Raw genomic sequence first — 25,820 nt, 5'->3', positions numbered from 1 at the left:
TTGGAGAAAGTTTTTGGTTCATTTAGAGCAGTAGAATGTATATACTATATTTTGATGACACTGACCCTATGCCTCCGAAGGTTGGTTTGATTTTTTCTTTTAGCTGAACTAGAGTTTTGGTTTTCACTTTAGGGCAGGGGTCAGCAAATGATAGCCTACAAAATCAAATCCTGCTTACTGCCTGTTTTCCTAAGTAAAGTTTTATTAGAATGCTGTCATGCCCATTCCATTTAAATATTGTCTGTGGCTGTTTTCTCACTACAACAACAGATTTGAGTAGTTGGAACAGACCAGATGGCCTGCAAAACCACAGTATTTATTGCCTGACCCTTTAGGGAAAGAATTCACTGACGCTTGCTTTAGGGTATAACCAGGGGAGAAATAGGAATCCCCAACACCAAGTGTTGGGACCTGTGACATTCCTACTTACTCCAAACCAGTCAGGTTCCCATTTACTCCTGGTATGATAGCTATTTTGGACTTTGGCCCTGCACATACTTGGCTCCTTCTCTTGTGCTGTTACTTCTCTGGAACCTTGGTCCACCAGGGCTTTTTTCTGAGATTCCCAGAGAGAGGCCTAGGGACACTTGACACCAATTACCAGGTAGTCATCTCTGGCTTTTTGTATGTAGAATGTTGTACTTATGTGCTATTAGGGACTTAAAAGGAAATGGAAGACCTAGTTCTTCTACTCAGAATGGTGGATGGTAGGGTTGAGGAACTGTGGCTAGAGCTAAGCGTTGAGAATAAAAGAAATGAGTTGTGAGCTCCAGGCAGGAGGCAGTAGATTGGTGATTGAGGAAGAACAAACATTAGGAGAGATGAAAGAATGAGAATTTAACTGTGACGTCTCTTATGGGAGACTGATTCATTCTTACAGTTCAGCTGCTGACCTCCAGCTTGACCAGGTTGAGACTGAAGAAGAAGAAGAGCTAGTCGATGGTTTGGAAGACTGCTGTAGCCATAATGAGAATGAAGAGGAGGAGGGTGAGTAGGGGACCCTTTTACCTCTGACTGGGATCTGGTTTCATGAAGACGGGAAGGGGGCTGACGGTATACCAGGTCCTTGGCTCACATCATCACATTAATCATTTGCCTTGGTGGTCTAAAGTGGGCAGCGACTTCTCAGGGGCTTTGGTCTCTAGTCCTCCTGTTCCACCAGTTTTGCCGTCTTCCTGCCGCTCAAGGAAGGCATTACAAGGCAGCAGGGTGCAAGAAGGGCTAAGCACAGTGTGTCCGAGGAAGAGCTGCCTAGGTTTGGCGGGCTTCTCCCAGTTGGAACTTCTGTGCTCTTCCTCTCCCTGCAGGAGACTCAGAGTGCTCGTCATTTGGTGCTGTCTCCCCCAGTGAGTCGGTAGCAATGATCTCTCGGTGAGTATTGGCTATGTAGATCATTTGATAGATGCTCATTTTCTAGCTCTTCAAGATTATATAAAAAGCTTAGGCACCAGGTCATTAATGACCCTGAGAACCCTAAATTACTTTTCAACACTTTTAGGTTTGGAGTTTTAGTTTTTGAACTTGGAACAATGGAAAGGAACAGAAGCACATCTCATCAGTACCATATTTCTTTGGTGCAGTTTGGTCTTCAGGCCCTAGTAAATCGTTGATATAAAAAGCAAATACTTTCAAGAAGTGTTTAGAAAATTAGCCAATTAATGTGAAAAACCATAGTAATATTTGAGTTAAATTCTTAGATCTTAAGCCACCCACTCAAGGGTAATTGCCACTTTGCACTGTAAAATGTGTTCCACTATCAGAAACAGTTCTGAGATAGCTGTACCACTAATCTAAGCTTTTTAAAATGCTCTTTTGCTCTCTTCCAAGCTTAGTTTTATTTTGGAAAATAACACTGACATTAACCTTAGTAATAAGAAATTGAATTGAAAATTCTCTACCTTCAACCCAGATTATTTTAATGACTGTTTTTGGAGGAGTCTAAGTGATGTTCATCTCTAACTAGGGAACCAAAAAAGACTTTCCCTTATTATTCACTTATTTTGTAAAACAGATAGTTGTAGGATGCTGGATCGCTGAGATGGGGAGTGGGAAAGAAAGGAAGGAATGTAGGATTCTGAAGGAATTACTCTAAATGAAGGCATGTCATTGTGCTAAGGATTTTTTAGAACTTCCTAACGGATAATTTAAAATCACCTTTTTATGTAAAAAGTTAACATTCGTCAACATAATCTTCCTTTGTTCCTGTATTAGTAAGGGTTCTCTAGGGAAACAGTATCGAGGAGATATCTGTCAATAGTATGCGATTTTATAAGAGTCTCTCACGTGGCCGTGGGCATGCATAAGTCCAGGTTCTGTAGGCAGGCTACAACCAGAGGCTCTGATGAAAGTCCAGAAAAGGTTCTTGACGAGTTCTGGGACATTTTGGCTGTCCAAAGATAAGCTGGGAAATTCTCACTCAATGCTGGAATCACTTCCCCTTTTAAGGCATTTAACTGATTGGATAAAAGCATCACTCACTGCTGATGGCAATCTCCCTGATTGATGTAATTGTAATCAGTTATCTATGATTTACCACTGTAGTAAAGTCAGTGGTGACTAAAGTCCATAAATGCCCTTGTATTGCAGTTAGTCCAGTGCTTGTTGACCAAACAACTGGACACAGATACCTGGCCAAGTGGACAAATTAGCCTAACCATCATAGTTCCCCTCACCACTTCCAACCCTACCTCAATTTGAGACGCTGTCTTAATTAATTAATTAATTAAACTTTAATTAAATATTGACTATACACAAAAGAATAAAAAAGAAAAAAGTACCAAATATGAAAAATTTTTTCTTTTTAAAAATCACTTTTTATGTAAGAAACATAAAATACAAGTATAGAAAATAATTGTTTTTTATTTTAGTACAAAATAGTAATTCCAATTTTTAATTAAAATCTAGACATATTTGGCAAGGCTTGCCCAATATATGGGGTACCCAAACTCTGGTTCATTTTCTTTGTGTCAACTCTGCCTTAGATAAAACTAGTAGGAAAAGGGGTTTTCCATACCTTGGAATAAGGCAAGCTGCTTCTCTATGAATATAAAGGTTGCAGTAGGCATGCCAATTTTAGAGCCCAGAACTAGCAAGGTGGAGGCAGAGCTGATTGGAAAGTGGGAGAGAGAATTGGGACTGTGAATGTGGATAGAAATCCTGTCACAGGTATCCTGAATCTTGTGCATAAATTGTCACTTTAAGCCTAATCCACCCTATTCTCAGAAAAGCAAAGCTACTTCTGTTTCTATATTGGATTTTTTTTTTTTTAAGATTTATTTTTTATTTATTTCTCTCCCCTTCCCCTCCCCCTTGTTGTCTGCTCTCTGTGTCCATTTGCTGTGTGTTCTTCTGTGACTGCTTCTATCCTTATCAGCGGCACTGGGAATCTGTGTTTCTTTTTGTTGCATCATCTTGTTGTGTCAGTTCTCCGTTTGTGTGGCACCATTCTTGGGCAGGCTGCACTTTCTTTTGCTGTGGGTGGCTCTCCTTACAGGATGCACTCCTTGCATGTGGGGCTCCCCTATGCGGGGGACACCCCTGCGTGGCATGGCACTCCTTGCGCGCATCAGTACTATGCATGGGCCAACTCCACACGGGTCAAGGAGGCCTGGGATTTGAACCACGGACCTCCATGTGGTAGGCAGATGCCCTATCCATTAGGCCAAGTCTGCTTCCCTGTATATTGGATACTGATTCAGATCGAGTACCTCTACTCTCCATGAGAGAAAGATATTTAATAGGTAATGACTTGGAATCCCCATTTCCACACTTTTAAAAAAAATTATCTGTGTTTGTTTTCAGTCCTCTTTCAGGACAGCCACACAGCCCTTTATCTAGCTTCCCTGATATAAGATAACAGAATACACAATAGGTATTGTTTAATTATTTGTCCATTAATTAACTCCTATGAATTGTGCAGACCTTCTAATCTATACAAGGCTTAAAACATGGTTTTCAAGCAAATGGAGATTGATTAATTCCAAACCACTTTGCATTTTAAGAATGACTAAAATCAGAAATATTTTTGGATTACCAAAAATCTTTTTTTTTTCAATTAAAGATTTACATATTATAGAAAAGTTGCTAACTTCAGAAGAACACAAAGAAGATCATTATCTCTCTTCCTTTACCCAGTAATAACTATTAATGGCTCATTGCATTTCCTGCTGCTGTATTCTTTTTCTGAGAGTCATGTAATTTTAGAAATGGAGGTTATCAAGTCTAGGTCCTTTTTCAGATGTAGAAATTGAAGACTAGAGATATAGTAACTATTCCAAGGTCATAGTTGGCAGCATGACTTGCCCAGCTTATGGAGCATCCAGACCTGGAACCCAGGTCTTTTGAGAATAAGTCCAATACTCTTCAAGAGGCTAGCTAAAAAGGGTTTCCTGTCTTTTTTATTTTTTAAATTAAACCTTTGATTTTGAGATAATTGTAGAGTCACATACAGTTATAAAAAATAATACAAAGACATTTCTTGTACCCTTTACCCGGTTTTCCCCAATGGTAACATCTTGCAAAACTGTGGTACAATATAGTACAACAGGATGTTGATATTGAGAAAGTTAAGATATGAGCATTTCCATCACTGCAAGAATCCCTTCTGTTGCTCTGAGGGCTATACCTCCATCCCTCCAACCCCCATCCCTTCCTTAACCCCTGGCAACCACTAATTGGTTCTCCATTTCTACAATTTTTACATTTTAGAAATGTTATACAAGTGGAATAATACCAGTATGTAATCTTTTGAGATTGACTTCTTTTTCATTCATCTAATTCTCTGGAGAGTCATCCAGGTTGTTGTGTATACCAATAGTTCTTTTTTTTTTACTGCTGAATAGTTTTCCATAGCATAGATGTGCCAATTTGTTTAACTGTTCATCTATAAAGGACATTTGGGTTGTTTCCAGTTTGTAGCTTAAGAATAAAGTTGCTATAAACATTCATGTTCAGGTTTTTGTTTGAAAATAAGACTACCTAGGATTGCAGTTGCTGGGCCATAAGGTAGTTACATGTTTAGTTTTCTAAGAAACTGTCACGACTTATTTCTCGAGTAGCTGTACCATTTTATTTTTTTAACTTATTTTTATTTATTTTTAAAGAAGCTTTAGATTACATAAATGTTACATAAAAAATATAGGGGATTCCCACATGTCCCCCCCCCCCACTTTCCTACATTAACATTTTCATTAGTCTGGTACATTTGTTAAAATTGATGCACACATATTGAAGCATTGCTACTAACCGTGGGCTGTAGTTTGCATTGTAGTTTGCACTCTGCCCACACAATTTTCTAGGTTATGAAAAAATGTATAATGGCCTGTATCTGTCATTGCAGTGTCTTGCAGGACAATTCCAATGTCCCAGAAACGCCCCCTTGTTACATGTATTCTTCCCTCTCCCACTCCTCAGAACCTGTGTTGACTACTGCCTTTATATCAGTGATAAAACTTCTTCATCACTAAAATAATAAGTCTACTTTAGCCCATTGTTCATTCTCCAGTCTTGCGGATTTTGGGATGGTGATGTCCACTCTTGTTTCTAATTGGAAGGGGGCTTAGATTCCATGGGACAGATGGATGGAATTATCTTGCTTGCAGTTGCAGACATTCTCTTTTTCTTGGGATGGGTGTTATCCATCATCATCTCCTTTTCAGTTGTCCTGGGTGAGTCCAGTGAACTGGAAAGTAGGTGTTGCAACTCTGTTGAGATTCAGGGTTCACCTGGCATAGGAACAGACCAAAGATTTAAGTCTCTGGGACATATATTTAACAAGTGAAGTGCTAATTATAGGATCAAATAAAAGGGGCAGAAGAGTCTGTTACACTGGGGAGCATAAATTCCAGAGTAAGGCTCTCTGACAGGGTGCTGAATTCCTGAGCTTGTCTGCCCTGCTTTTAGTGTCTAGATGCCTCTAGAGCCCTCAGGAGCCACGCTGTTTGAGGAACAGTTTATTGTGGCACTCACTGAGATCTCGCTTAGATGTGCATAAGTGTAACCTCTGGAATGATCTCCTGACACCTTTGAAATTGCTTAGCCATAACAACTAATTTTATATAGTATTTCCCCCTTTGGTCAAGGTCTTTTTTCCAGATGCATCACTAGTTGGTGCTTAGTAATAATCCATTGGTGCCAGCGAGGCTCATCCGCAGAAGTCATGCCCCATGCCGTGGGGAAGGTAGTGCATTTGTATGCTGAGTTCGGCTTAGAGAGAAGCCACATTTGAGCAACAAGGAGGCTTTCAGGAGGTAACTCTTAGGCAATATATAATACTAGGCTAAGTTTCAATTTCACCAGAAAAGGTTCATAAGTATAATTATCAATGTCAAAGGCCTGTCTTCCTTCACTAGGCACTGACCATATACTAGGGGATTCTTGCTGTTCTATTAGGGATTATAGCAGGACTCAACAAGATAAGAATTCAGTATTCTTTTGGTTATTTTGTGGATCTCCACCCACCGAGAGCCTGTATCATTTTACATTCCCATCTGTCTTTGTTTTTAAATTTTAATTCATTTTTGATTTTCAGTAATCTTAAAAGTCTGTGAAGTTAAATTTTTTTTAGAAATGAGGACTAGAGTTGAATTAATTGGAATTATTTAATTGAGAATATTTAACTTGACCCAATAAAATTCATGAAAAATCTATTGTTTTAAAATTCTTATTTTATATAGTGTCTATTTCTATTGTGCTGAAAATAATACCTTTTTAAAAAAGTTTTTTATATGCTAAAAATTAATCTTATAATAGCATTTGTGGATCATACCAGCTCAGTATAGAGAGTAATTACTCTTCTCAATGCTATTTAAAGAAATGATCTGCATCTGTCAGTTGGTACCTGACAGATAGTTGAGGTGCTTGCTATTTTGAGACTCCTTGAGACAGCCTTGACAGAGCCATTTTCAGAGCAACAGTAGAGATCCTCAAAGCCCATGGCCCCAGATTCTCAGCCACATCTGTTTCTGTAAGAGCTAGATCTGAGTTTCCACACTGTTATTTAAATATCTGGTGTCAGAAATTATTTCCAAAATGGAGAAGGACATTAACTACCATAGTATCTTTAGAGAAATGTAAATATAAAATGAGTTAGTTAAAATGAGTCATTATTTCTTGTTTGTTGCTTTTTTCTTTTTAAAAATCTCTATCTCTTTTTAGATCTTTTCTGCTTTTCCTGTCTTTAAATTATCCATATCATTCTTTTTTCTTTCCTCATTTATTCTCTTTGTTTTAGTGTAGCAAGTCCCTTACTAATATGCATCCAAATTCATTACCCCCTCTCAGAACCACTCTTTTTAGGGACTTCCTCAGACTGACTTGTCACAGGAAAATTTGGAGCCATATTACAGAATGAACTTTGGAAAACTTTATCTTTAGGTAGCATTTTATAGGGTAGCTATAATTGGTTTTCCCTAGCACATTACAATTTAATATTTGCAAAATAATTATTGAGCACTTATCTTTTTAGAACCATAATTTAAATGAAAGCACTCCCCTCCCCCACTTACAATTATACATAATATAAGCAACACTTGAGGGCTATTACCTACTCTTTCTCTACCACATATTTGTTTTTCATCTTAGGAGCTGTATGGAGATTCTGACCAAACCCCTTTCCAATCATGAGAAAGTTGTCCGACCAGCTCTCATCTACAGTCTCTTTCCCAATGTGCCCCCTACCATCTATTTTGGCACTCGGGATGAGAGAGGTAAACCTGGCCAAGTGTCTAAGCCCAGAAGGGTCCCCAGGGAGAAGGATGGTAGCTAAGCTGGGAGGAGGTCTATTATGGGTTGTTATCACACTCTGTGCCCAGGTTCCCACCTGATCTGTAGGTCCAGTATGGGGACCTTTTTCTTATCTGTCTTTCAGTTTACTCTTCTCAGACTTCATAGTTCACGTTTAGCTCATGTCTTCTATCCTTATTTTTTCCCCTTTCAACCTCCCCTCCTTTCTTTGCTTCTCATTCCTGTGCAGCCCCCTTTCTTCTCCCAAATATATTCCTTAGAAACCCTGATCTGGAGCTATACCTAGTGACTTGCCCAGGGAAGGATGGGCAATGGTGCCATCTTTTTCCTCTTCTCACCATGGCTCCCCTGCCTCTCCCTGTCCCCACCCCTACCCTTTTCCCCAGTGGAGAAACTACCCTGGGAGCAGAGGAAGCTGCTCCGGTGGAAGATGAGCACAGTGACCCCCAACATTGTCAAGCAGACCATTGGACGGTCCCACTTCAAGACCAGCAAGAGTGAGTCACTGCCTTACTGTGAGCCTGTCTTCTTTATTCCCAAAAGATGGGCTTTGGACAGGACAAGAGTCCTAGATCTCCTGCTGTGTGGGGGCAGCTGTGGACCCTGTCCTGGAATTTCCAACCTCACAGGGATGACATAGCTCTGAAGAACTGAACTCTGTGGGCCTGGGCTTGTCATTCAAGATTGGGAGACAAAAGGGCCACTGTTCTGTCCTTGGCAGAGTAGCTCTGGCAACTCTTAGAAAACCAGGTCTGAGAGCTGTATCCAGGTCCAGTGGTATTTTGGGAGCTTCTGGGCCTCTTTCTGTTTAGGAGCTAAGCTGCCACAAGATTGACTCCCTGATGTACCTTCTGCAGGAAATGATGACTGGCTGGGTTGCTGGGGTCACCACATGAAGTCTCCTAGTTTCCGATCCATTCGGGAGCATCAGAAGGTAGGGGACATTTTTCGGGAACTGTTCCTTTGGACTAGGGGGTGTGGTATGGGGAGGAAAGAAGAGGATGACCATGGAAAAGTCAGGTAGATTCATAGGGGAGTGGAGAAGGTACAGAACGAGGATGTAGTATGAGACCCCAGGACACCACACACAACTCCTGTTGAGCCTGCAATCCCGTCCTCAAAAGATATTTCTCCCTCTAATATGTCTTGAGACGCATCATTTCATTTCAGTTTCTTATGCTTTCCTCATAACCACTACACATCATCTCCGTTTCTCCAAGCTAATACTGGAAAGAGGACTTCTAATCTCATGTTAGGAAGAATGACTCCTTAGCCCCCAGACTTACTAAAGGCCTGGTGCTTTCCTGTCCTCCCATAGGCTGTCATGGAAAAAGATTTAATAGCTCTTTCTTTGTACCTAAGTTGAATATCATGTCTGCCTTAATCCCTGTTATATGTCGTGAACTGTTAACTCCCAGAGAACACTATGTTTTTTGTTTTGTGTTTTAATCATATTCTGGTTAGTGCTCAGCAGCTGAATACTTAAAGATGGAAACAAAACCTTGGAATGTTGCTAAGGAAGTTGGAACAGTGTAGTGGATCTTGTCATCTTCCTCATGGTCTTACCTTGGCCACTCTCCCTGTTCTCCCTTCTGTAGCTGAACCACTTCCCAGGCTCATTCCAGATTGGACGGAAGGACCGGCTGTGGCGGAACCTTTCCCGCATGCAGAGCCGCTTCGGCAAGAAGGAGTTCAGTTTCTTCCCTCAGTCCTTTATCCTGCCCCAAGATGCCAAGCTCCTGCGCAAAGCTTGGGAGAGCAGTAGCCGCCAGAAGTGGATTGTGAAGCCAGTGAGTAGATCACAGTGGGTCATAGACCATGGTCTGGGAGTGGGACCAGGAAAGCATTGGTCCAGGAACAAATTTCATCTCCTCTCCATTTAACTTCTAGCCAGCATCAGCTCGAGGCATTGGCATCCAGGTCATTCACAAGTGGAGTCAGCTCCCCAAGCGAAGGCCCCTCCTGGTGCAGAGGTGAGCCTGTCTTCAGCTACAGATTCCTCTCCCCTTTTTCCCATCTCCTTTGGCCTAGAGGTTCTCTTCTGACAATGTCATTCTGCCCTTTGTCTTCCAGCCAAAGACCTTCCTTAGCCAGCTATTGAAGGTCCTTATCTCATGGAGTCTTAGCTGACTTTTAGTATGCAGAATTGTATGTCCTGTTACCCTCTGGACTCTCTCTCATCTGAAATTTCCCTGATGCTGACCCTTCCCTTTCATAGGTATCTGCACAAACCCTACCTCATCAGCGGCAGCAAGTTTGATCTGCGGATCTATGTTTATGTCACTTCCTACGATCCTCTACGGATTTACCTCTTTTCAGATGGACTTGTCCGCTTTGCTAGTTGCAAGTATGTGATAGTAGTGGTGTGTTACCTGATGGCTTTGGGGGTTTATTTTCTTCAGAGAGGAGAGATAAAGGATACCAAACAAAACATAACAAGTGTTATGATGGTTTTGTTTTGTTTAATTTTTATCTTAGTAACATATGTAAAGCCTAAAATCTCCCTTTAATCACATTCAAATATATAATTCAGTGGTGTTAATTACATTCACAGTATTGTGCTACCATCATTATCATCAATTACTGTAACTTTTCCATCATTCAAAATGAAATTCTGTCCCTGTTAAGCATTAACTTCCCATTTGGCAGTTTTTATTAGCAAAGGGGAAGGTGGGAAATGGGAAATAAGGAGGTTTTCTACTTCACTGAATCTGTGGTCTGAATCTGTGGTCTTCCTGCACGACTGAAGTAGGGTAAAGGAGGTGGGTTTATCTGTGGTGTTTAAAACCTTGCTAATAGACATTCTTCTCAGGCCCATGTGGATCAGAAAAGATTTGTGCACTTGTCCTTTACTTCCTCAGGATTATTTGTGAAAATGTTTGGACCGTTCTCCATTTCTGTCTCACCAGCTTGCCTCTGCCCTTCTTCTCTCACCCAGGTATTCCCCTTCCACGAAGAGCCTTGGCAATAAATTCATGCACCTGACCAACTACAGTGTCAACAAAAAGAATGCTGATTACCAGGCCAATGCAGATGAAACAGCCTGCCAGGGCCACAAATGGTACTGGGGAAAGTGTAGTTCCACTCAAGGGAAGACCTAGAGGAGTACAGGGATCTGGGGCTTGGAGAGGTTCAGTGGGATGGTGATTGGAATTAAAATAAAACCCAAAGATAACATAAACACTTGTAGATTCAGAATTGGCCTGCTTGTTTCCAAGTTCATCTTTATCTTAAAATGTCAAAAGCAGAGATAAGAAGGGATACCTATAGGCTTCTTGTTCCTTTTTCTTTGTCTTTTCTTTAACATCTATTCCTAGACTGTAATCCCAGGCATTCTCTTCTCCTCTTCCTGCAGGGCACTGAAGGCTTTGTGGAAGTATCTGAGCCAGAAGGGAGTCAATAGTGATGCCATCTGGGAGAAGATAAAGGATGTTGTTGTCAAAACTATTATCTCGTGAGTCACTGTCACCCTGGGTGTGGGGCCTGCCACTGAACTGCCTCTTTTCTCATTGGCCTCCACCTCGCTTTGCTCCAGACTTTGACCATGCTGGAGTTCCATTTCTCAGGACAGGACATAGGAAAGAGTGGATAAAATTAAATTCTGTTCTTCCACTGAATTTCATCCCCAGGCTCTGGCTCCAGAATAGGGCATCTCTTTTTCTGAGGTATCAGGATTGGGGATTGAACCCAGGACCTTGTATGTGGGAAGCCAGCACTCAACCACTGAGCTACGCCAGCTCCCCTGAGTTGGTTTTTTCATTTGATTGATTGTTCAGGCCTGGGACCTCCTACACGGGAAGTAGATGCTCAACTACTTGAGCCATATCTGCTTAGGGGCATCTCTTGAGAACTTGTTTTCCTGGGTTACTTCTTACCTCCCATCTCTGAACCTTCTCCCTTGGCAGAGCAGCTCTGGGAGAACCCTCTGGGAGGGGCTGGACTGAATATTTCCTTCTGCTCATGACCAGATCAGAACCCTATGTGACTAACCTGCTCAAGATGTATGTACGGCGCCCCTACAGCTGCCATGAGCTTTTTGGTTTTGATGTCATGCTGGATGAGAACCTCAAGCCCTGGGTTCTGGAAGTCAACATTTCCCCAAGGTGGGTAGTAGTCTCAGAGCACTCAAGTAGAACCCTCCCTGTGTTTTCATGGTTCCATTCCCACTCTAATCTGCTCACTTTGGGAAAACCTTTCCTTCACTAGAATTTTTGTTTTCCCTTTATGGTTTGCTTATTCTCTCCATTCTTTCCTATTGTCTCAAGGTTTTTTGGGAATGGAGAAAGGTTGTTAAAAGTTAACTCTTTTTACACTTGATCCTGTTGTTTGCTTTTCCCTGGCAAACCAAGGTCATGGAAAGTTACCACCCTGAGTGAGATAATTCACTATTTTGGGGGCAAGGAGATTCCTATCATGGTGCTCCTGAGTTTAGATATTTGAGCCTCTTTCATCCTCAGGAACAGGGAGTAAGTGGGGCTAACACTGACCGGAAATCTGACTGGAAATAGTTTTGGAGTGTTCCTTTGATTATTCTGTGCATCCTTTCCCTGAAGCCTTCATTCCAATTCTCCACTGGACATCAGCATCAAAGGCCAGATGATCCGTGACCTTCTGAACCTGGCTGGTTTTGTTCTGCCCAATGCAGAAGATACCATTTCCAGCTCCAGCAGCTCCAGCAGCTCCACCACCAGGTCAGCCTCCCTGCTTCCTTGAGGTTTGCTGGCAGAATGACTATCCTACTTGTGAGCCTGGGAAGAGGTGCTTTCTGGGTGCTCTCACTGGGACCGTTTGATGATATCCTCTTGCTTAGTCTTGCTTGCTTCTCCGTATGCTTCTATGATCCACCCGTACATCATGGCCACCTTATGCCCCTAAAGACTGGTTATAGTGCTCCCCTGCTCAGCAGTCTCTGCAGGGCTGAAGAATCAACACTAAATCCCTTATCGAGACACTTGAGGCCCCAGCCTCCCTTTCCCAGCTGTATCTCCCTTTGCTATTTCCCCCTGTACTTCTGACAGACTGGATCACTCAGAGAACCTCAAGGATGGAAGAATACTTAAGGGACAGCTAGGCTAGTCTTTACCTTTTCTTCTTCTCCATAGTGCACTCTCCTCTTTCCCTGGGGTTTCTTCTTCCCAAGATGTCCCTTAGCCACCCACTAAAGCCTAGTTCCAGGCAGCATCTTCATGAAGCTAGCTCAAGGTGGGCTCTCTTTCTTCCAGATACCCTAGAAACAAAACAAAGCCCCAAGAAACACTTTCAGAGGAGATAAGTAATAATTATTTGCTACCTGCCACATGTAAGGAAAAACCTGTTACCCTCACAACAACCCCATGTGTTTGGTATTAGTATCCTCAGTTTATAGATGAGGAGACTGAAGATAACTGGGTTTAAGGAACCCATCCAAGGTCATTCAGTTAGAAAGCAATAGAGTTGACCAGTAGGGCAGAGCTGGGTATTTATTTAGTAAGTATGCACTAAATCAGACTAAACCGAAGTACACAGTGATTTGGCTTATTCTGGGGTCCTCTTTTTTTTTTAAATTCGGTTGCTTTGTACTCTTTCAATTCTTCCGTGATACTTAATTCTCTGACAGGCTACTTGGGTGGAATGCTTTTTAGTCTGATTTATTCAGGTAATAAACATCTGCCCATGCTTTTTTTGTCTTCTCTTGAAGAGGGTGCCTTATGGATTGCCCCTTCTCTCCAGGATGTGAAGTGGTTGATCTTACACTTTGTTTCCTTTCCACCCCTGCTGTAGCCTGACCAGCTCTCCCAGGGATAGATGTCGAATGGCTCCAGAGCACTTCACTGCCCAGAAGATGAAGAAAGCCTATTATCTGACCCAGAAAATTCCCGATCAGGTAGGAGATTTGCCTTCCATCCATTGCCAGCAGAAAGCTCTTTTTTTTTTTTTTAAAGATTTATTATTTCTCTCCCCTTTCCCTCATTGTCTGCTCTGTGTGCATTCACCATGTGTTCTTCTGTGTCCGCTTGCATTCTTGTCATGTGGCACTGGGAAACTGTGTCGGTTTTTTTGTTGCATCATCTTGCTGTGTCAGCTCTCCATGTGTGTGGCGCCACTCCTGGGCGGGCTGTACTTTTTGTGTGGGGTGGCTCTCCTTGTGGGTGCACTCCTTATGTGTGGGACATCCCTACACGGGGGACACCCCTGTGTGGCACGGCACTCCTTGCACGCAGCATTACTGCACATGGGCCAGCTCACCACACAGGTCAGGAGGCCCTGGGTATCTAATCCTGGACCCTCCATATGGTAGACAGATGCTCTATCAGTTGAGCCACAACTGCTTCCCCAAAAAGCTCTTAAAGTCAAACATTTGGGACCCTGAGGCAACTAGTTTCTCCTTTTTCCAGAGTAGAATTTCCCTTCCTTTCTTCCCTCCCTCCTTCTTTCTCTCAACATATGTAAAAATGCCAAAATTTTCATTTTAACTATTTTTAAAGTGTATTCTTCAGTGCTATTAATTACAGTGTTGTGCTATCTTTCCCACCATCCATTACCACAACATTTTTGTCACCTCAGACAGAAACTCTGTACTTACACATTAACACCTAATCCCTTCCCCCCACCCTGCCCTCAGCCCCTGGTAACCGCTTATCTACTTTTTGTCTCTATGCATTTGATTATTCTGGATTAGAGCAGGGTTTCTTAACCCAGGTCTGTGATCCTCTTGATGTTTAGAGATTTGTTGATGTATACATCTTCTGGGAGGGAGTTAATGGCCTTTTATCCTACTTTTCAAGAACCACTCCTGTTAGCAAAACTCTGTGCTGACCCACCCTTGTTGTCAGAGCTTAGACCTTTGCTCTTTGGGTTTCTTTCCTTGAGAGGTACAGTGAGGCCCTGGAGAGGAGTGAGTCCTTCAGAGCAGACCTGGAAGCCAAATGGAAGAGTGGTAGAACACAAGGCCAGTACCCAAATTTGAGTTGTTGGATTCTGCTCTTGACTCCATCCAACAAACCACTTGACCTCTTTTCCCCAGTAGTGCCTCCCTGCTCCCAGCTAAGTGTCCTGTTTCTCCAGCTAAGTTTAGAAGACTTAGAAACAGATGAGGTCCGGGATTATGCCAGGCCGCCTTGGTGGTCCTGTGAGTGTCCTGGAACTCGAGGACCCCAGGCTGTACTCCCTCTCCTCCAGCTTCTTGATTCTCTGCCTCTGGCTCACATTCTTCCTCCCTGTTCCTTCCGCCATAGGACTTCTATGCATCTGTGCTGGATGTCCTGACACCAGATGACGTTCAGGTTCTGGTTGAGATGGAGGATGAGTTTTCTCGCCGTGGTCAATTTGAACGGATTTTTCCTTCTCGAGTTTCCTCTCGCTATCTCCGCTTTTTTGAGCAGCCACGATATTTCAACATACTCACCACTCAGTGGGAACAGAAGTACCATGGCAACAAGCTCAAAGGTAATGTGCCCTCCCTGCCCTCAGGAAGCCGTGTCAGTAAGACTGAATCCTAGTAGACCAGGAAATGGACTTCTCTTGCAAGGTAAATTAGCCAGTTGATTCTACCCTCTTAAGTCCCAACCCCTGCTAATCTTTAGGAGTAGATCTGCTTCGGAGTTGGTGCTATAAAGGGTTCCATGCAGGAGTCGTCTCTGATTCTGCTCCAGTGGTAAGTGATGCCAGTGGAGGGGGGATAGCTTCGTCCCAGTCCCTTCCCTCTGCCTTAAGAGAGTAGCATGGGTGGGTGTAGGTGCACCCTCTCATTTCTCCCTTAGGCCCTGCCTCAATGTGTTTGGAATAATTGTCTCCAGGATTCCCTGGGTGCCTTTCGTTCAAGGATCAAAAAGTGCTTTGCAGGCATCAACTTCTAGTCTGGTTCAGGAAAGAACCAAGACTTTTTCTTTTGGAACCCATGTCTGAAGCCTAGAGAAGGGAGAGTCCCATGATCACTCAGAGTCAGAGCTGGAAAGAATGTCCCAAGACCCCAGACACTCCTGTCTGACCTCCCCTGTTCCTTTTAGCCTCATTGCTTCCTTTGCTTTTAGTGGTCTCTTCCAACGTCACATCTGACTATCGCAAAGGGTGATGAGATGCTCAATACCTTCTGCAAATTGGAGGTTGGCAAGATGGGGTGAGTGCTGTCTGGGCAAGAGAAGGGTATTGGGTATGAGTTTGGGTAGCTGTCTTCCTTCTCTCTACCCAGATTATGAAGAGATCAGTACTCTACAACCAGGGATTTATGGGGGTATCAGGTTAGGCAGCCACGATATCCCCGTTCTGGTGGCTGCTTTTGATATTCCTAGTGAAGTGGAGCAGGAGTCACAGAATCATCTCCTGAAGTGGCCCATTTAGCCATACCCACCAGCTGTAGTAAATCCTTAGCCCTCCTACCCTCACACACTTTGACACTTACACTTAAGCTCTCAAGCTTTCAGGTAAAATAAAGTGTATTTTATGATATTTATATATCCATTAAAAATTTTTTTTTAAGGGTGGAGCAAGTATAGATCAGTGGTTGAGTGTGTGCTTTGCATGTATGAGGTTCCGGGTTCAATCCCTGATACTTCCTAAAAATATCGTATAATTATGGTCCACAACACCAAAATGTTGTGATTGCCTGCTCTGGTCTCTGAAGGCAGGTCACATGTTAAGGTCTCAGCTACACAGTTTCTCACCCATGTTTTTCTTCACCTCTTCCCTTCAGAAAACATAGCGCCTCTGAGGGAAGTCTACCAGTCTCTGAGGATGGGGTCACCTCCAAGCCCAGGAAGACTCGAGCTGGCCTTTTTCCTTTCCCCAAGAAACCCAGTTCCTCAAAGGACAGTGAGGACACCAGCAAAGAGCTCAGCCTCTCTACCCACATGTTGCCTGTGATCAAGTACACTGGGCAGACTGTGAGACTTTCTGCTTCCCCCACTTCCCAGGCAATCAGTGATTCCCTTCTTGCTGCTGCAGGTCCATGACTGGCCTCCCTCCACTAGCCGCTCCGCAGGAGCACCAGCGTTAGCTACCTCATGGGAACCAGCCTGGCGGCCAGCTTGAACCCCTGTTCCCTCCATCTTGCCCCTCATCAGAGTATTTTTTTTTCTTTTTTCTTTTTCCAGAGTATTTTTTTAAATGGTTGAATTGCAGAGGTGGGCATCTATAGGGATGGAGGGATGGTTGGGATGTAGAGAAGGTGAGGAAGGCTCACCTTCTGTCACCTGTCTGTCTGGGTGGCACCCCATATCTTAACAGAAAAGCCAGTGATGGCCACAGAGCCTTATAAAGCAGGGTTTGGTTTCTACCTTCAGAGAGCCATGTGTGGTTTATTTTAGGCCTTGATGAGGTAATCAAGTTGTAACTCAAGAGGAGAAAACATAACATATTTGAGTCTGAAGTCCTTTGTTCTCTAACTGAGGGGGTTCCTTTGAAGGTCCTCATCTCCTCAGGTTCTCACCCTCACCCTCTCCTCCGCTGCTAGCTTGGGCAGCCACCTTTAGAAACTTTCAGAGAGAGGCCATGACATATTGACTCTACTTCCTATAACCATATACCCCTCCTAGTCTTGGGAGCTTTACCATCTCTAGACCACTTTGCCTTCCATGTACTAACCCTCAGTCTTCCTATTCTGACCTCACATCACTACTTGTTCCGCCTTCTGGACTTGGTGATGTCACCTCTTCAGCTCTTGACTCTCTCTGAGGTGAGAGGTTCTGTGGACTTGCTGAATTTCCCATGGCCCCAGTGAAGGGTCCCAGATTATCCCAGTTGCCTGGTATTCGGTTCATCTGTCAATGGATCACAATCCTGGGGGAGAGTGGAAGGAGCTGTGATTTCCCCACAACACAGGAAGTCTCATATTCTGCTCTTCTCCCTTCACTACCTCTGATTAAGTGGGGTCTAGCTCGCTGGTCACAAGGACAAGCTGGGTCCCGTGGCTTGGCTGGTGGGTTTCAGGAGCAATCACTGCCATCGAATGGAATTCCAGTCAGACCTCTGACTAAACTCTTGTACTCTTTATCTCCCTCCTGTAGGCTAAGTAAACAGTGTTAAATAAATGTTGACCAAGAGAACTGTATACACACACAGATTTCAAAGGACATGAGCTCCTGAACCAAAACTCTTCTCTCTCCTGGGGAAAGTAGAGTTCAGAAAGCATAATGGGGAGAGGTTGGATCAGAAACGTGGTTTCCCCTTGAACTGTGTATCTCCCTAGCCCAGCACTTCTAGCTGCTGTTTGCCCCCTCCCCAGCCCCTGCAGTACCTTTACTTTGTTTTCCTAACAGTGGAGCACCCAAGAATCCAACTGGCCAAATGTCTCTGATACTCAAGTTTCCTTCTTTGCACATCAGGCAGGAAGCTCAGCTACTAAGGCTTACCCTGCACTCTAGATGCCCTCATTCTCTCTGAGGTTTGGAAAGGTAGAACTGCCCTGCATTGTGACTCCTGGAGTTCTGTGATGAATTGGGTGTAGAGCTATGGAAAGATGACTGAGAAGCCTGACTGGGTTCAAGGCCAGATCTGAGACCATGTTGACATGTGCTGGCCAGATCTGAGACCATGTTGACAATTGGAAAGAGTTTGGTGGCAGAGTCCTTGGCAGCAAGTGCTGCGGAGTAAAGACTTCAAAGCCAGGCCTTAGTGGGAGAAGTCCTTGACAGTATTGTTAAATCTCTCCCTTGTAGTTGAAGCCAGCTCCCCCTGCCCTACCTGGTTGCAGCATTCTACTGTACACGTCAATAGCAAGCATGTGATAGGGACTGTAAGCAGCTTTCCTAAAAGAAAACGAGGCACTTGCCACATGGCTTTTTTGTGGAGGTCTGGCTGAGCTGATGTTGGTTTACTCCTTGGAAACCAACCTCAGTTCTTTGGCCTGCCTTCCAGGAATCTCTGGACAGCACAGCCAGGCCATATCTATTCCCATAACTGGAGAAGGGGCCAAAAGTGCAGCATGATGGGGATGGGTGTGTGTGTGGGGAAGGGTTCTTATGAAATCAAAGAGTGATGAAAAGAGTGCTCTTTTAATCACATTTGTGTATCTGGTAGGTGTGGGTAATATGGCTGGACAGGAGAAAGGTATGGGGCTTATGTATTACATTTCAAAATTGAATCTTGCTTACTAAGCAATTCAGCATGCATAGTGAGCACTGAATACCCACTGTAACTTATTCAGCTAAATAAGGAACTTTGGGGAAGTAATGAGATTTTTTTTTTTAAGTTTGAATTTGGGAGTATAGTAGAATAAATATTTCTCAGAATGTGTCAGTTGTTTTACTAGGTTGAGTAACTTACCCAATCCCTGTTTGGAGGAAGGGGAGTAAGTGCTCCTGAGACTTCAAATACAGGGTATTTCTGGAGCAGTGAAGTAAGAATTTGGGCTGAGTGGTCACTATTCCCCTTTATTTCAAATCCAATCAGGATTAATGAGAAATTAGGTACCTTAGAATGAACACTATGAATAGGTGGCGTTGGACCTTGGAGGCTGACCTTTAGATTCAAATCCCTGTTCTGCCACTTAATAGCTATTTTAAATTTGGGTGTCATATAACTTCTGAAATCTCAGTTTCTTTATAAAATAATGCAACACCCACATTTCAGGGTTGTGAAAATTAAAGAAGATATAAAAGCACTTAGAACATAGAACATAGAATATACCATTGCTCCTTTTTCATTTTGTTACCCAAGGTCTATTCCTCACGCAAGAAATGTAAATCCCTTTCCACAATGGACGTGGGGAAGTTAGAGTTATTTTAGAAATGAAGAAGGCCAGAAGAGTTTCTAGATACCTCCTTACCCCCATTACACACAGATGCTTAGAAACACTATCAATCAGTCATCCTGTTGTTACATTATCATTCTTGGGGATTTATGTCTATGGTTAACACTTCACAGTCAGAAAGCAAATATCTTGGTAAAGGAAGAACATTAAGCATTAGAAGTATGTGATCTGAATGAGATTATTTAATTCTGTCCTAAGAAAAACTTTTGTAAGAAACAGCAAGGGAGCAGTGGATGCCTGATAGCTGAAAAGAGAGAACCAGGGTGTAGAAAAGAGACCTTGGACTGGAGCTGGAGCCAAGGACCAAATGTACCAGCCTAATGGTTATGCCTGGGCTGCTCTAAGGAACATTTGTCACAGGTACATTCTCATGGTGGCAGGCTGTTTGGCTGAGGGTGATCCCTCTCCACTAGTACCCTAGCCAAAGTACACTCACCTGATTGCTGTCTTGGGCAGATCAACACTGGTGAGGTCAAAGGAGGTTGATATCTGATCTTTCCACTTCTCTCAATTGAATTATGATTACCCAGATGAGGTGGTCACCAAAGACAGCTGGGTCAGCTGACTAGGGTTCAAATCCCCCAACTGCTTTGAAACTTGGAAACATTAACAGTTTTCAGAGATGTGTGGCTAAAAGAGCTCTATTTCATGCCACTTGAGATTCTGACCCAGCCTCTCAGATGATCCTTCTTGGCCTTTTAGATTCTTTCTTTAGCACAGTTTGCACGCTCCTTAAGATCCAGGAATCTGTAGAGGCCCGTTTGACTTGGTTCTTCAGCATCTTCCAGGGTTTCAAAATGTGGATGTCAGATCAGTGAAAGCTACAGGCAGTTTCATGTTGCTCTTGTAGATCTCATGCATAGGTGAAAGAACACAAGAAGGATCAATAGCAGGGTATTGGTTTTCTAAAACCCATTTGTGCCTTAATTACATTAGACTGAGACACATGTAATGTCAAGGACTGTCACAGGAAAAGCTAACAAAATTTTGGAAAGATGTTTACTCTCTCTAAGCTTCAACTAGTAAACTTGGGATATTAATGTCTATCTCAAAGGGTAATTATGAGGATTAAATGAAAAGCAAAAACAAAAAACAGATGCATGTAAAGCACCTAGCAAAGTGTCTGAAACATATTTAATGCAGATATAATAAGGTTGATTCTAAAAGGACCAAAAGAAAACAAAAACAAAAAAAAATTATAGTAAAATATACTTTGGTCCTGTACATGGAAAATTGAACTTGAGGATTTAATCAAACTTGGAAAACTCAACACCTTTATCATTAGATATCAGGGAATTGCAATTAAAACTTCAATGAGGCATCACTTATATCCAAGTGTTTTTTTTGTGTGGCTCAAGTTAAAAAGACAATATCAAGTATCAGAATGTTGAGCAATTGGAATTCTTATACTTTGCTGGTGGGAATGGAGACTACTTGTAAAACAGTTCTATAGTTTCTTATAAAGTGGAACACCTTTAACACATAGCCCAGCTATTCTGTGCTTATACACAGATGTTCACAGCACCTTTGTTCGTAATAGCGAAACAACCCTAAAGTCCAACAAGTAGTGAATGAACTATCAAATTGTGGTATATCTGTTCAATGGAATTCTGTTTGTTTATAAAAAAAGGAATAAACTGATACATGCCACAACATGGATGCAGCAAGAGCATTATGCTAGGTGAAGGAAGCCAGAAATAAAAGAGCACATTATTTTAAAAAATTGTATTGAAATATAATGATTCATAAGTGAACATAAATGAACAATTAGTATATAGCAAAAGTTGTGAACTTCCCAAACAAACATGCGTAATGTCATATAGGGTTCCCACATGTCACCCCACCACCACCACCACCACCTTGCAGTGTTGTGAAACATTTGTTACGAATGTAGCATTTGTTACAAATGTAATATTTTCCACATATTACTACTAACTATAGTCCATACCTTACATTTGGTGTATTTTCTTCCAACCCACTTTATTATTTTTTGAACCCGCAAACCGTACAGTTTATCTGAAGTTTACAATCAGGGAAGCGGCTGTGGCTCAAACAATTGAGCTCTCGTTTACTATATGGAGGCCTGGATTTGATCCCTGGGACCTCCTGGGAAAAGAAGAAAAGGGGTCCCGGACCAGCGTGGCGAGGTGCAGGCCCCTTCCTGGTGTGGCGAGGTGTGGGAAGCGAAGCACCAAAAAGATGACGCAACGGGATAGAAAGTAAGGTGTACAATTGATGAAATTTTCGTATAATCAGAGTTGTGCATTTATCAGTTCAATCAATATTATAGCATTTTCATTACTCCAAAAAAACAAAACAACACACACAGTCATACCCTTTAGTAGTCATTTCTCAACCTCTATCCTTCCTCTGCCATATGTAACTGCTGAGGTAGTTCCATCTCCAGTTTATTTGTATTTACATTTTGCCTAGATGGAGTCAAACAATATGTAGTACTTTTTGTTTAGTTTCTTTCCCTTAGCAGAACACATTCTTTATGATTCTGTTTATATGACATTCTAGAAAAGGTGAAACTAGTGATAGAAACGCTAGTTACTACCAGTGGTTGTCATAGGGCTGTGGATGAGGTAAGGAATTGACTGCCAAGGGGCACAGTGGAAATAGTCTTTATCTTGATTATGCGTTTGCCAAAACTCATTGACTTGTATACCTAAAATGGATGAGTAAATATAAATAATTTCTTAAAAAGCATGACATGCCATTTCATCAGGCAAATGCAAATTAAAATAAAATAGATTATTTAAAAAGCAGCCAAGACCTAATGTTGGAGAAGATGCAGAGCAATTGGAGTTTTCGTATGTGGCTGATAGAGTGTGGGGTGGTACAACCACTGTGAGACACTAGCAATTTCTTATAAAAACATTTCAACATATGACTCAGCAATTCTACCCATAGGTATTACCACCCCCCCAATAAAATCATATGCCCACAATGTTTATTGCAGCTTTATTTGTAATAGCAAAACAAAAACAATCCAGATGCCTCTCAAGAGATCAGATAAGCAAATGTATAATCATACATTGAGCAATAAGGAAAAAATGACTGATTGATGAAATGACATGGTTGAATCTCAAAAACATTTTGTTGTGTAAAAGGAGCCAGGCACAGAGGGTGCATGCTGTGTAATTCTGTATGAAGTTCAAAAACGGGAAACTGGCTATATTGTAGGGATTGCTTCTTGGAGTTAATGGTATAGCAAGAAAATGAGCATGAGAATTTTCTGGGGTGATGGCAATGTTCTATTTCTGTTTGGAGCATTGGTGACATAACTGATATGTTGTTAAAACTCATTAATTGTACACCTAAGACTTGTGCATTTTAAGGCTACTGTGTTAGCCGAAGGGGTGCTGATGCAAAATACCAGGAACTGGTTAGTTTTTATAAAGGGTATGTATTAGCCAAAGGGTGCTGATGTAAAATACCAGAAATTGTTTTGTTTTGTTTTTTTTGTCTTTATTTTTTTAATGTAACATTAATGTAATTTAATGTTACATTAAAAAAATATGAGGTCCCCGTATACCCCCCACCCTACTCACCCCACTCCGCCCATAACAACAACCTCCTCCATCATCATGAGACATTCATTGCATTTGGTGCATACATCTCTGAGTACTACTGCACCTCATGGTCAATGGTCCACACCATAGCCCACACTCTCCCACAGTCCACCCAGTGGGCCATGGGAGGACATACAATGTCCGGTAACTGTTCCTGCAGCACCACCCAGGACAATTCCAACCCCCGTAAATGCCCCCACATCACATCTCTTCTTCCCACTCCCTAACCCCAGGAGCCACCATGGCCACTCTCTCCACACCAATGCCACATTTTCTTCGGTTACTAATCACAATAGTTCATAAATAGAATATCAGTAAGTCCACTCTAATCCATACTCTATTCCTCCATCCTGTGGACCCTAGAATGGCCATGTCCACATCTATATCAAGAGGGGCCTTAGATTCCACATGGATGCTGGATGCAATTCTGCTTTCAGTTGTAGGTACTCTTGGCTCCCTGGTGTGGTGGTTGACCTTCTTCAACTCCATGTTAGCTGAGGGGGGTAAGTCCAATAAACCAAAGTGTAGGAGATGGAAGTCTGTTGAGGCCCAGGGCCTGGCTATCACATGGACAGTCCAGAGATTCAGGTCCACTGGGTATACATTAAAGCCCAGCACCAACTACAATTCTGGTAAAGTAAAAGGAGAAGCTTGTGTACAAAGATCACATCTGAGTCCAGCTCCGTCACACAGGAACAAACTCCAAAGTAGGGCCAACTGACATGGCACTGAACTCCTTCTGCCATGACCATAGAACCTGTGGGTCTCTGTAGCCCCCAGAAGAACCAATACCTGGGGTTGTATCTACTTTATCTGTCTCTGGGACTCTGCTGAGGTGTGCATAAGGGCAACCCCTCTGATAACCTCCTGGCTCTTTTTGGAGACTCAGCCATATAAACTCATTTGTCCTCTCCATTTCCCCACTTTATTCAGGTCAAAAAGCATTTTTAACTCCTGGTATTATATGTAGATTGAGATATTCTGCTGGTCTGAGTTGACCCTTTTATTCAAGGTCATTTTCTAGTTACATCATCAGCTGGTACTTGGTAGTAATACCCTTGGCGCCAGGGAGGCTCATCCCCAGGAGTCATGTCCCACGCTGGGGGGAAAGCAACACATTTGCACGCTGAGTTTGGCTTCGAGACTGGCCACATTTGAGCAACATGGAGGCTCTCAGGAGGTAAGTCTTAGGCACCCTGCAGCTCTAGGCCTTGTTCTTATTTCAGGTGCACAGGCTCACAAACATAGTCATTAGTATCAAGGGCTCATTTTTGGACCTTCCTTCTTTTTTGGTCTTTCTCGTTGCACTTGGGGGATTGTTACTGTTCCTTTAGGGACTGTGATAGAGCTCCCCTGGCTAGGAACTCAGCACTCTCTCAGTGTTTTTAATAGTAAGCACTATGAAAATATCCACACATTTTTATGTACCCTGGATAAATGCCCTAGAAAACTCCCTGCCTACCATGTGTCCCCTGTCAATAACATCCCACACCAGTATTCCTCCCCTGCCATTGTTGAACCTCTCTGTGATCCAAAACTTCAAAAATGAAGCCTAATATATTGCCAGTTTCCATTAATAGTAAAATGGAATATAGTGATGAGTTTAAAGGTTAGATATAGAATACATACTAATTTAGAAAAATTAAGGTAAAAATAAATTGGGGTATCAAAAAATTTTTGTTTTGCCTTCCATCATTGCAGTAAGTGTTGCCCTGTATGCAGACTGACAAGACAACTTCTTCCATCTTTTCCTCAATGTCTACGTTCTTTCTTTTTCTTTTTTTCCCCCTAATTATTAAGCTTATCTTCACGAAAGTTTTAGATCACAGTAATTCATATATATAATATACAGCACTCCCACATATCCAACATAAAACCTTTTTCCCTTCCACAGCAATAATCTTTTTACATGTTCATACTATATTTACTGAAACTCATACAGATATTAAGAAAATAGCTTTCAAACAAGGTAACATTGGGTTTTACATTGTGGTTTATATTTTAGACTATACAATTTTCTAAAGTTTTAGTTATGTTTTACATAATGATTTACATTTAAGCCTATTGGACCCTATATAATTTTGGTGTAATTTAACATGTCTTATCTCCATCCTTGCGTAAACTTGTGGAACACTTCTATTGCCCACACAGTTACATTGGTTCCATCTATTCAGTACCTCTTCCCGCCTCCCCTTAGGGCCCACAGTGACAGTCAATCTTCATTGCTTGAAGGACCATGTTCAGAGATACTTGTAGCAATGTTGAGAGCTTGACATGCTCAATTGCCATAATGCATTGGGAGCCATCATTTCTCTTGAGAGATACAATTCCCTCTATTTCAGAACATCATCCTCCCCAGGTTGTGGGTATACCTTCACTCTCATTATATGGGTCTCTGACCAATGATATAATCCACTATGGCAAAATGAGCACTCACTCCCAAGAAGCCTGTCCTGCGTCAGATTATCCCCTTTAAGTGTCCTAAACAGGCAATCTTCCTTATTATATTTTTGAAAAAGTTTTCTCAGCATTATACTCTAAACCAAACACCTGACAATCTTCTATGTATGTATGTTCCCCGACCCTCCCCCCAATTTCTTGGGCAATATTACCCATCTTCCCATCTCTAGACCCCTCAAGCCTGCAAAGCCCCACCCAAAGGTAACCCTATTCCCCCATTTTATCCCTTCCAAAGACTTACCTCCAGCTTATCATAGATTTCACCCATGTAGGTGACAGCTTGCATCCTTCCTCTACCCCCCAATTTCCTTTAA

At 42.3% G+C, this 25,820-nt stretch overlaps 1 protein-coding gene across 6 annotated transcripts in view; it reads left to right on the top strand.

Moving 5' to 3' along the window:
• Window positions 1-18,949, top strand: part of TTLL4 (tubulin tyrosine ligase like 4) — a 60,759-nt gene extending 41,810 nt beyond the window's left edge. For 2 of the 6 annotated variants that reach the window (XM_004469547.5, XM_058300111.2), the window contains exons 3-19: window positions 881-987; window positions 1,308-1,371; window positions 7,582-7,706; window positions 8,130-8,240; window positions 8,601-8,677; window positions 9,342-9,533; window positions 9,634-9,716; window positions 9,962-10,090; window positions 10,682-10,804; window positions 11,099-11,197; window positions 11,712-11,846; window positions 12,297-12,434; window positions 13,504-13,606; window positions 14,958-15,168; window positions 15,306-15,376; window positions 15,753-15,838; window positions 16,412-18,949. In XM_004469547.5, coding sequence (XP_004469604.1) covers window positions 881-987; window positions 1,308-1,371; window positions 7,582-7,706; window positions 8,130-8,240; window positions 8,601-8,677; window positions 9,342-9,533; window positions 9,634-9,716; window positions 9,962-10,090; window positions 10,682-10,804; window positions 11,099-11,197; window positions 11,712-11,846; window positions 12,297-12,434; window positions 13,504-13,606; window positions 14,958-15,168; window positions 15,306-15,376; window positions 15,753-15,838; window positions 16,412-16,670 — 2,113 coding nt within the window. In that variant the 3' untranslated portion in view covers window positions 16,671-18,949. Of the gene's footprint in view, window positions 1-862; window positions 988-1,307; window positions 1,372-7,581; window positions 7,707-8,129; window positions 8,241-8,600; window positions 8,678-9,341; window positions 9,534-9,633; window positions 9,717-9,961; window positions 10,091-10,681; window positions 10,805-11,098; window positions 11,198-11,648; window positions 11,847-12,296; window positions 12,435-13,503; window positions 13,607-14,957; window positions 15,169-15,305; window positions 15,377-15,752; window positions 15,839-16,411 lie in introns of all 6 variants that reach the window. The other 4 variants (XM_012529462.4, XM_058300109.2, XM_012529459.4 and 1 more) reach the window with 3 other exon arrangements.
• Window positions 18,950-25,820: the final 6,871 nt, after the last annotated feature.

The sequence above is a fragment of the Dasypus novemcinctus genome, chromosome 7 (assembly GCF_030445035.2).
Source record: "Dasypus novemcinctus isolate mDasNov1 chromosome 7, mDasNov1.1.hap2, whole genome shotgun sequence".
Taxonomy (NCBI): domain Eukaryota; kingdom Metazoa; phylum Chordata; class Mammalia; order Cingulata; family Dasypodidae; genus Dasypus; species Dasypus novemcinctus.
The sequence above is the reverse complement of the archived record's forward strand: the minus strand, read 5'-3'. Positions and strand labels throughout refer to the sequence as shown.